Raw genomic sequence first — 14,225 nt, forward strand, 5'->3', positions numbered from 1 at the left:
CCAAAACCTCTCTTCTCCTCAAAACAGATGATTTTCATTAAACCTTTCTAACCCCTGTTGGTGAATGTTTGTCTTCGGAGGCCTTGGGAATGTAGCTCAGTTTCAGCCCCAGCACTTCCATCTGTGTTTCCTTTCCTTTGTCCTGTAACTCCTGACCTGTGGCCCGACACACCCAAGCAGTTTCCTGCCCTCTTTCTACATTATATTGCTGCACATGCAAGAGCTGAAGAAACATGCAATCTGGTTCTAACTGTAAAATCTGAAAGAGTACTTTCACATTCGTGTTTCACTTCTACGTTCCCAAAAAACAATTATTGCCAGTGATTTGCTACTATAAGTTAAAATACTGTAAAGAATGCATAAACCACCATATTTGGGTCACTTAAAACCTGAACTGCATTTAACCTTTTAACCCAGCATGCCTCCCCTGGACAGTGTCTGATTACAGAAGCAAACAGAACATTTTCACGCTGCAGCAAAGAGAAAGCAGAGCAAGAAAGTGGGATTCTGCAAGCAAACAAAGTCCAAACAGCTGGATCTCTCACAGCCTGGATGGGAGGGTAAGATGGGCACATTCCTCACGTTTTATCACAAACAGTCCAACAAACACAGAACAGCCTCTTCCTACGTGATGCATTGCCTTATGGCGCAATACTGGATTAGGGCTTTAGAGTAAAACAATATGCTCAGTTCACGATTCAACTAACAGCCATGGGATTAAGACCAGAAGAGTTTCACCAATATGAGCAAAAACAGCTGAAAAAGAAGTATGAACAGACCAGATAACTCACCCATCCTTCAGGTAACTGAACAAAATTTGTTTAGCTGTCTCCTCGTGTGTTTGTTGTGAAAGCTCCTGTTGACCTTTCAGAATATCAGGTGTAGCCTGGAAATGACAGGAAATGAGCTCTTAGTGAAATAAGAGATATTAACAAAAGCCAAAGAGGCATTCTGCTCCTACAGATTCTCATTTTGAGAAGACAGACAGGCGATCATCTATTATTATTATAGCTGAAGTATAAAAAGAGACAGGTCATAATGCGTTGCCATTTACCTGAACGTCTGCCTCTGTACCGGCCTTGTTGTCTGCGGTGGAAGAAGGCCTAGATAGCGATGTCGAAAGCGACGTTGTTGAGACCTTTCCAGCCGAGGAGGCACTCTCCTCACTCTCTTTACTCTTGAATGGGAGTGAAGAGGTGCGAGTCTGTGGCTTTCTGTAGCCCTGTATGGTGCCTGCACCTTTAGAGATGGTGCTCTGGGGGGAGCCGGGTGCACTGGTGACCCGCGACGAAGCCCTGGCGTCGCCCTTATCATCTACAGCCGTGAGCCAGGAGTCCTGGCTGCCAGCTGTTTTCTGCAGTCGGAGCTGCGAGGGCCGCAGGACGTGCTCCGTCGACGTGCCTCGCTGGTTGCTGAACCCATCCACGTAGCTAGAGCCGCCTCGCAGGCCGAAGGCGCTATCCACGCTGCGTGAGCGTTTCCTGTCCTCCGGGTTGATCCTGTTCCTGCGGCCCGCCCTGCCCCGGCGCTGGGGGCTGCCATCTTTGCCGTCGAACTTCTCGATGAGCTCGTCCACACCAGGAATGGAGCCTGTGTCGATGTCTCTGCCTGAACCCGGGAGGAAAGGGATGTAGCGGCGGTTCTCGTGGCGGTTGATGGTGTCCGCGTATAGGGCCTCCATCTGTTCCTCCAGCAGAGCCTTGGAGGTGGAGGATGTGGAGGAGTGGCGGGAACGGGACGTAGACTGGAGAACCGGACCGCTGGAGTCAGTCCTGCGTAGAGGAAGGACGTCGGGCTCACGGCGGGTGCGCTCCAGGCTGGAGTTGGTGCTGCTCATAGAAGTGGGGGAACGGCATGATGTCTTGCTTTGCTCACTCGTGGGACTCGACACGGTCTGGGTCTGAGTCGCCGGTTGCTGCTGAGCCTTGGAGCCTGGCTTGGTCTCAGGTGGATTCAGGTTGGAGAGACGAGGTTGTGATTGCGGCTGAGCCACTTGTGGCCGGGCCTGAGGCTGGGGCTGTGACCTTGGTTTAGGATGAACCACTGTCTCACTCTGGGACGGAAGTTGCCTTTTCTCTTGCTGCACAGGAGATTTATTCCGGTCCAGGCTTGATGCCTTGGCGTTGGATGGCACATGTGCGGCAGATTTAGAAGGGACACTCTGGTGTTGGTTCCCGCTCTCAGACAGAGGCCTTGAAGGCAGGCCGTGGAAAGCATCATGGCCAAGGGAGTTGTTCTCTGGATCATATGGCTGCAGGATCTCAGGGTGCTTCTGAAAGTTAAGAAGGGAGGATGGTTTCTTTCCGAGTGAATCTGCGTTTCCATTTTGAGGCGCGGCGTGATGCATCATCTTCTGAGACCTGTAATCCATGAAGGGGCTGTTGGATCCGGCCTCCTTTCCTCCCCTGAAATCATACTCCTGGTAGTTCTCAATAAACGAGCCCTCTGTGTCGATGTACCCGTTACTGTTTGGGTCCAGAAAGGATTGAGGAGCCCTGTCTTGGTTGTTGAGAACCACGTATGGGTGTCCGTCTATACCCTGGACCCGGATGCTGAGGCCGTATGTACCAGCTCCATTGCTGTGGGGCCTGGAGGGGCGGGACAGCTGAGCGTGGCCCCGCTGTGGTCCGCTGTTAGGAATGCCAGTCACTCGGTATGACTCCATCAGGAATGTAAAAGGAAAGTAAATCCCTCTCCCTGGATCAGCTGGTCCACCTCTGTGAGCAAAGATTCAGACAGGTTTATTAGTCAAAGATGAGACGCATAACTCCGTAATATCAACAAATGTTTCCCCGTTTCCACACTCAGCCACTAATGAAACATTAAAGCCTCCATGCATTTAATTATGTCGTCCGCTTTCATTAGTTTTCTTGTTTTACACGAGTCTTAATGTTCCGGTTTCTCTCCACGGAGATCTTTCCTGTCGATCCGCTCAGCTAATATGCTCTGACTAAAAAATGATGAGACAATAAGCTCCCTGTGTGGCTTGTAACATCTCTGAACCCATATTATCTCTGAAACTATGAGTCAACATCAGCCACATTCTTGTCAAAATGAGCCAGGTACTGTTTAGAGAAGCCTAACAGGTGCGTGACTAACAGGTATGGCCCATCGAAAATGACTGTTTGTCATGCATGACAAAGAATTCAGGTTAAAGAAGTGAAGAGAAAGGTGTTAACTGCAGAAAAACACTTGAATGAGTCAGTCGGACCGGAGAGAAATGTGGGAGCTTTACACTATGTATGTGTGTGTGGGTGTGTGCATATACATTGTGTAATTGATCCTTGATAATTTGCAGCCCACACTCTGTGAAAAGAGAGCAACCGGTTGACTTTTGTCACATTTATAACAACTGCAGGCTCGTCTAGGGTGGACAGATTTGCAGCACCGTGAGAACACAGCAGGCAATAAACATTAAATTGTGTACAAATATTAAAGTGAGCTGCTGAAGGCTCTTTACACCTGGGAAGCCAGTGAAAACAAAGGCATCAGCAGCCAACACGTGTTTCCCTGGACAATGGGCTTTGAACAGGTTCCTGTTTGCCTTGCTGATAGCATCCCATTCTACCTGACGCTACGACACAAAGACGGGCTGGAAGAAGGACTGATAAGACAACAAAGGATACATCACAGACGCCTGAAATGAGACACATTTGGTAAAAGTAGACCACGATGATGGGTTTGGAGAGATCACAGTATTCCTTTACCAAATACTTGAATATCCATATTGTGTCATGATATTGTAGATGACTTTTAGTGCTTTTACTAAATATTTACAAGATGAGATGAATAATAATGAGTAGGTGGATATTAAACACCTGGGTAAGAAAATGACACCACTTTACTGTAATGCAGCCTTTTAAACCAGGAAAACCAGGGAAAAACATCACGTATGCCATATTACAGTAATTAAAATCTAAGATAATATCTAGTCACACATCACAATATCTATGTCATATCGCTGTACTGTCCGGCCCTCACTGAGAGACGATGAACACTTGTTGCACACGTCTTGTCGGGTTGCATTAGTTGCAAAAAACACAAATCAATGAGGAGGATAGATTTATGTCAGTACTGGATGTTTCATTTTATTGGTTTGCATCAATATGATAAGGATTTGTCTGGTATGTAATTTGCTGACTCGTGAGTATTTTGATTAGTTGATCCTGGTTTTTTAATTAATTTGTTAGCTTCCCACTCTTCAGTCTGTAGAGTAGGGAGTAGGAGGCCAGGTGTCCTGTCCAAGAGGGAAGGAGGAGGCCAAATGTCCTGTAGAGGAGGGAAGGAGGAGGCCAGGTGTCCTGTACAGGAGGGAAGGAGGAGGCCAGGTGTCCTGTACAGGAGGGAAGGAGGAGGCCAGGTGTCCTGTCCAGGAGGGAAGGAGGAGGCCAGGTGTCCTGTCCAGGAGGGAAGGAGGAGGCCAGGTGTCCTGTCCAGGAGGGAAGGAGGAGGCCAGGTGTCCTGTACAGGAGGGAAGGAGGAGGCCAGGTGTCCTGTCCAGGAGGGAAGGAGGAGGCCAGGTGTCCTGTCCAGGAGGGAAGGAGGAGGCCAGGTGTCCTGTACAGGAGGGAAGGAGGAGGCCAGGTGTCCTGTCCAGGAGGGAAGGAGGAGGCCAGGTGTCCTGTACAGGAGGGAAGGAGGAGGCCAAATGTCCTGTACAGGAGGGAAGGAGGAGGCCAAATGTCCTGTACAGGAGGGAAGGAGGAGGTCAGGTGTCCTGTACAGGATGGAAGGAGGAGGCCAAATGTCCTGTACAGGAGGGAAGGAGGAGGCCAAATGTCCTGTACAGGATGGAAGGAGGAGGCCAAATGTCCTTTCCAGGAAGGAAGGAGGAGGCCAAATGTCCTGTAGAGGAGGGAAGGAGGAGGCCAGGTGTCCTGTACAGGATGGAATAAGGAGGCCAAATGTCCCGTACAGGAGGGAAGGAGGAGGCCAAATGTCCTTTCCAGGAAGGAAGGAGGAGGCCAAATGTCCTGTACAGGATGGAAGGAGGAGGCCAGGTGTCCTGTCCAGGATGGAAGGAGGAGGCCAAATGTCCTGTCCAGGAGGGACCGAGGTGTCCTGTCCAAGAGGGAAGGAGGTGTCCTGTCCAGGAGGGTTAGGAGGCCAGGTGTCCTGTACAGGAGGGAGTAGGAGGCCAAGTGTCCTGTCCAGGAGGGATGGAGGTGTCCTGTCCAGGAGGGTTAGGGTTAGGAGTAGGGACAGTGCTGTTGAGGCCAGATTAAAGCTGAAGACACACAATAGGCCAACCATGTCATCCTTAGTGTCCAACAAGTGTGCAGCTTGTCTTCCTCCCATTGTCTTCCAGAGCAGCAGGAGGACACCTTACAGTGATCTGTCCCTCACCGTGCTGCCTTCACGGCCCTGGTCCTGCAGAGATCTAACGGATGCTTATCTCCTCTGGTTCTCTGAGTCCAGACACCGTGTCTGTAGTCGCTCTGAGCCACGTGACTCCGCGAGGACAAACACATCAGTTAAGAAGCCGACCTTGGAAGGTGAACGTAAAGATAGAGAACAGGTGAACCGGAGGAGAACTCGTTACAAAGTTACGTAAGGCGAGTTCACTGCAGGTTAAACGGAGCCGCAAACACAGTTTAAAGACGTTTAACGACGTCTGAGTGACGTTTAAGAGGAAGAGCGGTGGAGAAACGGCGCTACTTGAAGTTGCCGCAGTTAGTTGCATCGCCGCTCGGAGCAACAGGTGGCAGGAATCAGCAGGCTGAGCTTCACCGACAACTTCATCAAGTTTACACCTCAATCCTCCCGTTTCTGCTCACCGTGTCGCCTCTTAGTTTAACGGTTATTAAAGCAGAGCAACACAGCCGTGACGTACTCACCCGCGTCGCTTCACTCCGAGGTCACGTACCGTAGATTATGACGTTTACGTTGGTCTGATTTTTTAAAGATAAACCAGCCGACGCCACCGCGGGATAACTTATTTAGTTGTGTGTTGTTTTGTGGCAGAGAGAGCAGGACGGAGTCAGAAGGACGTCCCGAGTCCCGACCCTCCGGGCCGCTCCGCCTCCTAAAACAAGCGCACAAACCCGCCCACCCACTCCCCAAAAACCAGTCGGCTGGTCCGGGATCAGTGCTTTTACATCACGAATCCTCCCTCGAGCCTCGGCAGGACTTCTTCTAGGTCCAGGTCCGGCTCGGTTTGGACCCAGAAACCAGAAAAACCACCAGTTGTAGGCGAGACCTGTGTGAGCACAGAGAGTTATTAAATGAATGGTAATTGTATTTAAATGGCACGTTAAGGCAAATACTAGGCCTAATTTAATATTCCCTTGTGGGAACCTGGACCAACATAATAAAAACAAATACATACATAAAAAAAACTCGTACATTTTGAGTTATGAGTCTTTATTTATTACTGAAAGTTTCAGAAATAGTCGGAGGTTAAAATAACAAGTTACACTCTTTAGGTTCGTTAATGGATATTGATTTATTAATGATTTAATGCTTTGGGAGAATTGTACATGAATGTGCTCCCTTCAAGAAGTCTGATGTTTAATTAAATGCACTCTGCATTCACGCCATTTGCAGCTGCATGTCTTTAAACACCGAGAGCGTCATCTAGTGGATAGAAGGCTGACCTGGATGCGGGGAGTTAATGAGACCCGGTGCTGCTGCTGCTGGTTCTGCTGCATGCATGTACCTACAGAGAGGGCAGTGAACACATCACCATAGATATGAGCTTCCTGTGTGATGCACAAGGATGGCGGGAGTCCAGCATTATAATGTACAATCAAACAGGAGTTGTTATGCTAAGTGGGATGAAGAAAACTTACACTTACTTTTAAAAAACATTTCAGATGATGTACAGATACTTAGACAGAGTATTATCCATCCATCCTGTATCTGTAAGTGCATTCTCAGGGTCACGGATCCCAGCTGACATGAGGTGAAGGCAGGACAAGCTCTCAGATTCATGAAAGTAAAGCCAACACTGAAATGCCTTAAACTTGCATTCTCTCTGCTGTCCATCAGAGGGCGACTCCTTTGATTGCAGAATAGAAGTCTATGAGAAAATGACCCTGAAATATGATTTATTATCTCAGTAAACATTGTAAACATTAGTTTATGGTCTCAAGTGGTGTGTGTGTGTGTGTGTGTGTGTGTGTGTGTGTGTGTGTGTGTGTGTGTGTGTGTGTGTGTGTGTGTGTGTGTGTGTGTGTGGATGTGTGTGTGTGTGTGTGTGTATGTGTGTGTGTGTGTGTGTGTGTGTGTGTGTGTGTGTGTGTGTGTGTGTGTGTTAAGGGGAAGTCCAGGACTAAGCAAACAAGACTGAGCAGTGATCGATGGGATGGTTTAATGGTAGATGTACCAAATATAAATCAAATTTAGACTGAATTTTTAATTTGTTTATGATTAAAAATAAGAGGGGGTAGGTAAGTTTTTAACTTCTTCCTGTCCCTTTTGAACATGAACTATATTATTTGAGTCATGTATTTATCGCTTAGGATCCCATTTGCTTGTTTTTCTTTTTTGCTTTCCTTTTTACTGCTCATTCACTTTATTTAGTTTATTTTATTATTATTTGTTTGAACATGTTCAATAAAAAGATTAAATAAAATATATATATATTCATCCACACCTCCTTCAGTCAAGTGATGAACATAACAAAGGTTTTAATGCTGATTCTGACTCACACTGAGATTTTGAAGCAACAATAAACTCAAGGTTGTACAGTAATAAACCTCGCCACTGTAGCAGAATAGGACTGGTGTCCAGAGAGAGAGGGAGCAGCTCCGCAGCCTTTAATCTGAACCCAGTTCACCATGCCGGGTTACAGCAGCACACAAAGACAGCCCTGTTCTCCACCGAGGTGCCACAGCTGGGACCTCTGGGCATGCTCAGTAAACAGCTCAGTCTTATCCTGATTAAAAGAAGGACTGCAGGCTTTCCAGCGGCAAATCAACCCGACTGACATGCACCAGAGATGTGGAAAAGGCACACGTCTAGCTCATTCAATTTAATCTTGTATGTCGTTTTTATTTATGACAGGAACAATGTTGGAACATTGCATGAGAATTTAACTGGATCTGTATCAATGTGACAGGAAAACGTCAATGATAAACCATTATTAATGGTCAGAAAACAGGTGAAGTACAAATTACAATTCCTTTTTTCTTCTTTTCAGCAAATACTTTTTCTTTTTAGGACAGCTGAAGCATTTCTATTAACATCAGGAGAAGGTATGATGCCATTTTACCGTGCTGGTATTGAGAGCATCCTCACCTTTGGATTAGCTGTGTATGTGTGCAACACCTCAGCACAAGATGGTGCAAACTACATCAAAGATCACAGCCCAGGAGCTACGTATAGTTCCCCACAAAAAGACTCCTCCAACAACATTAACAATCATTTTAACGTCCTCCCTTCTTTTAAAACACAAACAAATATCCAAACTGGGTTCAGCAACAGCCCTCACCCAGAGGCTTTTTGTGTCCTTTACGCCCTACTACATTTGGCAATGTACTGTTATTATTCCTATCATTGTCGTCTATAAGACACTGTAATTGTATCATAGAGAGATACAGGGGCGTCAGCTACTTAAATTATCTTCAACATTTATCTTGGTTTTCTCTGTGTAACTTCAGAGGGAAGTCAGTGACCCGGCCGAGGGTCAGGCTGAGCCAATCACATTGAACAAAACGTGGAGCAGTCCAAGTTGGGAGGGGCAGTCACCTGTTTTCATACGTCCATGATTTCACATCTGAAATTAAAATATGACCAGTCCGCCTATGTTGCTGGCGTCAACTCGTTGACCAAGTAGCTGCAAGAAGCAAACTTCCTTTGGTGCTTGTGTGTGTGTGTGTGTGTGTGTGTGTGCGTGTGTGTGTGTGTGTGTGTGTGTGCGTGTGTGTGCGTGTGTGTGTGTGTGTGTGTGTGTGTGTGCGTGTGTGTGTGTGCGTGTGTGTGTGTGTGTGCGTGTGTGTGCGTGTGTGTGTGTGCGTGTGTGTGTGTGTGTGTGTGTGTGCGTGTGTGTGCGTGTGTGTGTGTGTGTGTGTGTGTGTGTGTGCGTGTGTGTGTGTGTGTGTGTGTGTGTGTGTGTGTGTGCGTGTGTGTGTGTGCGTGCGTGTGTGTGTGTGTGTGTGTGTGTGTGTGTGTGCGTGTGTGTGTGTGTGTGTGTGTGTGCGTGTGTGTGTGTGTGTGTGTGCGTGTGTGTGCGTGTGTGTGTGTGCATGCGTGTGTGTGTGTGTGTGTGTGTGTGTGTGTGTGTGTGTGTGTGTGCGTGTGTGTGTGCGTGTGTGTGCGTGTGTGTGTGTGTGTGTGTGTGTGTGTGTGCGTGTGTGTGTGCGTGTGTGTGTGTGTGTGCGTGTTCCTATTGCTGTGGGTATTCTCTTTCTGATAAAGTGGAACGGATTTGATCGTGAGAGCTGGACAAATTAGACCCGTCATGCACTTATATTTTTAACAACAATGGGGGGGGGGGGGGGGGGGGGGGGTCCAAACGACTTTTTTTAAAAGGTGGGGGAGTCCCGCCCCCCTCAATATATGGTGGCGACGCCCATGTAGAGATATGAGACAATGAGGCCCTGTAGACATGCAGAAGACCCTCTAACTCTGCTCATCTGAAGCAATCCAGACCGAAAGTCTGTCTTTTTGTGTCTCAGTGACATCTTGCAGCCAGAACTCTCAGGTTCAGAAGCTGCACCTGAACTAGTATTTAGTATACAGTATATATATATATATATATATATTATAGATGAAGAGAATCAGTGGGACTCCTGGTCAAACATTCCTGCAGCAACAAATCCATCTTGACACTCCTCTGAAAAGATATTACGTTATATTTGCTAAACTAATTTGACTGTACTTTGATGAACTGTCTCTGTAGCCACAACACGCGATGCAGAGAAGATGAAGGGACAAATAAAGAAAAACAAAAAGGGTAACACTTATTAAACCGGTCTGTAATTTTGTAGAAACTTTGAAGAAGTTTCCAGGAAAAGAACCTTGTGATTTGGGAAATATGAAAGTCCTTCAGAGAAAAGCTCATGTTAAACCCATGTAATAATTAATTGGAAAAGCTGAAAACACAACGTTAAGAAGAATGTTTGGTGCAGCGGTGAGGCTGATGATCTTACTGTTGGGAGCAGGAGGAGCTGCAGGCTCTTTGGTCGCGTTTCAAGGAGGTGAGCCAAGGACTCTGTCAGCTGGCCCAGCAGCCGTGACAGGAAGCCAGCCTTCAGACATGATGGTCCCAGTCCTACAGAAAACATGCACACTCATCATCACCACCAGCCCAACGCTCTATGTTCTGTCTCACCGACGTGGGGAATATTGAAAAATGACATGCATGATTTATGTTGCATCAGCAGTTGGCAGTGTGTCACGCTGTCAGAAAAACTTTAATCAGAGCTCACAGGACGTGATGAGTGCTCCCACGCCCACATCTGCATGAGGATAATTCTCTGCAGATGTATCGGGTGTCTGAGATTTACGCTACAACAGTCCTCCAGGCTTAGAGCAGCAGTTTCACAACACTTCTGGGATTCTTCCCTTCAGTCGAAGCAGCAGAGAACTGCAGTCAACTTCACCACAATATTCATGAGGAAATACAATCACGGCTCGTTGTTTCATAATGGCTGCATCAAAGTCATGCCTGCACTCTAGTTTCAGTTCATCCAATTATTTTTTAAATATATATTATTTATTAATAATATTATATTATTAACATTATAATATGGATGTGAAAACTCAGTAAAATAAAATGTATTTAAACCGTTTATGTTCCAAGATATATTAAATATGAGTAAAATACTAATTAAAAGTTCCCCTGTTGATTAATATTCATGATTGTTTCTGTTTGCTGGAGTTTAATTTAATACAGGGCCTGTCTGTAGCTCTTCTTCTTCATCCTCCATGAATCTAGATGTAGAAAAAGAAAGTAGGACATGTACGGTACGCTGCTATCTACTTTATTAAAAATAGAAACAGATATTCATAGTACTTTTCATACAGACTACAATAGTCCACTGGTTTTATTTTCAAAAATGAGTTGCACACTATAAACACTAATGTGGCCTTTTAAAAAAAAAAAAAAAAAAAGGAAGTCTAAATTAACCCCCATGTTCCTAAGTTCATCCCACTCAGTGGGATAAATAAATTCACATACAATCAGGTTTAAAAAAGATGGCACATTTATTGGAACATAAATGTTATATACATTGTGTTTTTCTGTTGAAAAAGACAGAAAATTCAAATTCTCGCTGCCGCAATTTTTTTTTTGATGTGCATCGACAATAACTTTTGATTTGACACAAGAACTAATCGTTTATCGATCAACAATGAGAGAGTGAAGTATACGATGGAGGTCGCACTTTTAGAATCTGGAGCTCGTACGAAGACTACGAGCAACAATTTAGCTTCTTGAGATGCCATTTGTAAATGTCTTGTAATGATGACAGGCTATTGTAAATAACCATACATTTTACTATCTAATATAGTAAAATAAAGTAAGAAACTTTTTACTCAAAACTTTTGCTTTCAAAAATCTAGAAAGAGTAATATTTAGAATTCAAGAAATATTCTTACAGTATTATTGTATAAAAGACTAACTACAGTGAAAAATAAGCCAAATGTTTGTTTTTTTTTTCTTTTGCTTTTCTTTTTTTCTCATATATTATACACGGGATAGGATCTTGGAATACAGCAAAGTCTAACTTGGCAAACAGAGGAGCAAAGAAATATAAGAAGAACATAAAGGACATTTGAAAAAAGAGCAGATGACAAACATTACAGCCTCAATCAAAGTCTGCCAACATGAACACAAGCTCATGAATACTGAACTGAAGAACAAGGCCACAATCAGTCAGAGAATACAACAAATGGTTAATGTTAATGTTCTTCTTCACAAAAACAATCATAAATGTAATGTAAACTCTTGGTGTGGCATCCTTGATTCTAATGTAAGTCCCTTTTTTGTACAGAATAGTCATTCTGAAGGATCTGTTAATGATAGACAACATACAAAGAAATAAATGGAATAAAAAGCAAGTCTTAGGACCAAAGACAGACATAAAGCATGCACAATGATAGGGAAAACAAATTAAAGCCATGAACGATGTCTTTAAACCAAAAAGTGTTTTTGTTCGTTATTGTGCTACGGTTCTACGATATTCAACATAATGCATTAAATATCTAGTCTGGCTCTTTGTATATTGGATGAAATCATGCTGTAAAAGTTATATCTGCTGAACCTGGACGTCATAATGCTGGAGGCCTAAAGACATGATTTTTACATGATAAATAAGCATAACTGAAGCTTGAAATGTAATGTTTTGAGAAATCGACAGAAAGAAAATGAAGCGATGTGTTCATCAGGCCAGGAACAAGTGTGGTCGTCGTCGTTTTTTATGGTTATTATTACAAACGAACTGAGTCCGATTAGCTGGTGACAAAAACAAGCCACGACAGGAGGCTAAACAAAGTAGAAATATGTCACTGCTTATATTTAACACTATATGGCGAAGGGAAGGACGATGAAACCCCCTTTCTTTTAGTTAAGACACTAAAAATATGCAGGGAATGCTAAGGTTTGCAAATATTTTCACTACTGAGGAAAAACAACACAACTACATCTGAGCTTTCAGTAAACCTAGAGTTTGCCTTTCGCCTGTCACCGCTGTAAACAATGGTGTTCATGCTCATGTGATCGGTCACTCTGCTGGTCAGTAGCACGGAAACGATCTAAACTACACAAAAACACACGTGGTCAGTGGCAGAACGAATAAAATATAAATATAAATAATATATCCTCTTTTTTAATGGGTCATCTTTGTTTCTAATAATCATTTTCAGTCGGGTAAAAAATATCCCTCTAGAATGGCCAATAAATTAATCTCAAATCCCAAATATTTTACCCTCATTTCGGACACTCGTTTGAATTGTGACACTGGCAAACTATAGATAAACTGAAAAGCAGCATACTTCTCTTTGAATTTGCTCAACGTTCCCTTTAGACATACACTTTATAACTCAATACCGTAATAAATAGAAGGAAATAAAAGAAACGGACAAACATAAACGGTTGCTGTTACAATGCATTTGTCAATTCAGTTTAGGCACGAGGCAATTTCCACGTACGGTCGGAGGAGATTGCGAAGTCTCTGATTGTTCAGAAGCAACAACACTTCTTGCAGACAGCGACGTGTGCTGAAGACGACTCTTTGTGGGAGAAATTTGCAGATGGAATCGGGTCAAAGGGAGCTGGATGCTTGAATCTTCTTCAGTCTTTTAGGATTGGATTGTGTTTGTCTCGTAGTTTTGCTTCTCCTCCGATTGGTGTCACAAACTGTGAGTCCTGTCTGTTACTGGGAAGCAGAGTCACCGACTCAAACGGGACAGGAACCATGTGGATCACTTTGATCTGGAGAGAGAGAGAGGAGGGAAGACGCTGATCAGAGGTCAGGAATCACACAAGGTACAAAACACCTAACTAATATTAACAGATGGTTTAAAACCTTCCTCATTCTTGTTGAGTAGATCTGAAACAACTAGTCAATCAATCCATTTAAATCAGTGAATAAATCTGCAACCAGTGGTTTATAATATAACCAAATATTATGTTGTCCTCGCTTCTCCAAAGACTTTTATTGGTTTGTAGCCCAACTAGGGACAAGAGTCGAAAATTAGCATTAGCTATAAACTCTCTGTACAGCATCAGTTACATTCTCTGTATCGTCCCATTTAAATTCTATTCTATTCTATTCTATTCTATTCTAAATAGAAGATCTTCGGGGTTTAGACTGTTGGTAAACAAGCAATCTGAAGACGACACCTTTAAATTTAGGACGTTTTCATGGTCTTTTTTATTTGTACTATTTGATAGACAGAATAAATAAGTAAATACAATCCTAATGTAAAGATTAAATAATTAAAACCAATTACAACAGATTCCATCGGTTAAGAGAAAGCCATAAAGTCAGAGTGAATGACTTTGCATCCTAAGATGGATAAACATGGCTAACAGTGAGTTTACCTGTCTGCTGCTCAGAGGTGGCCCATGGGGTTGGCTGCGTCGCTCAGGCCTGGATGGATCCCCGTGTGGGATTGATGGACGTCCCCGGAGCCCCCGGACACTTTCTCCTGCTCCCTCCTCTTAAGGCAGGCTGCTTTGGGGTTCAGATTCCGTTCTGTTGGTTCAGAGAGGACGCAATTCTCACTTTTCTTCTCTTCTTTCAATAAGAACAGTGAGAGGTTTTATCTCCTCCCTT

At 44.3% G+C, this 14,225-nt stretch overlaps 2 protein-coding genes across 5 annotated transcripts in view; both read right to left on the reverse strand.

The window, feature by feature from the left end:
- The window catches only part of cgnl1 (cingulin-like 1), a 29,400-nt gene extending 23,404 nt beyond the window's left edge, over window positions 1–5,996 (reverse strand). For 2 of the 3 annotated variants that reach the window (XM_084009491.1, XM_084009489.1), the window contains exons 1-3: window positions 5,838–5,986; window positions 1,055–2,717; window positions 792–886 (exon numbers count right to left, since the gene is read on the reverse strand). In XM_084009491.1, the coding sequence (XP_083865617.1) occupies window positions 792–886; window positions 1,055–2,665 (1,706 nt within the window). In that variant the 5' untranslated portion in view covers window positions 2,666–2,717; window positions 5,838–5,986. Of the gene's footprint in view, window positions 1–791; window positions 887–1,054; window positions 2,718–5,837 lie in introns of all 3 variants that reach the window. The other variant, XM_084009490.1, reaches the window with a different exon arrangement.
- Window positions 5,997–11,051: 5,055 nt separating this feature from the next.
- The window catches only part of tcf12 (transcription factor 12), a 66,852-nt gene continuing 63,678 nt past the window's right edge, over window positions 11,052–14,225 (reverse strand). For both annotated transcript variants that reach the window (XM_084001993.1, XM_084001992.1), the window contains 2 exons: window positions 13,991–14,144; window positions 11,052–13,378 (listed from right to left, as the gene is read on the reverse strand). In XM_084001993.1, coding sequence (XP_083858119.1) covers window positions 14,002–14,144 — 143 coding nt within the window. In that variant the 3' untranslated portion in view covers window positions 11,052–13,378; window positions 13,991–14,001. The remainder of the gene's footprint in view (window positions 13,379–13,990; window positions 14,145–14,225) is intronic.

Source organism: Eutrigla gurnardus (genome assembly GCF_963514095.1).
Source record: "Eutrigla gurnardus genome assembly, chromosome: 1".
Taxonomy (NCBI): domain Eukaryota; kingdom Metazoa; phylum Chordata; class Actinopteri; order Perciformes; family Triglidae; genus Eutrigla; species Eutrigla gurnardus.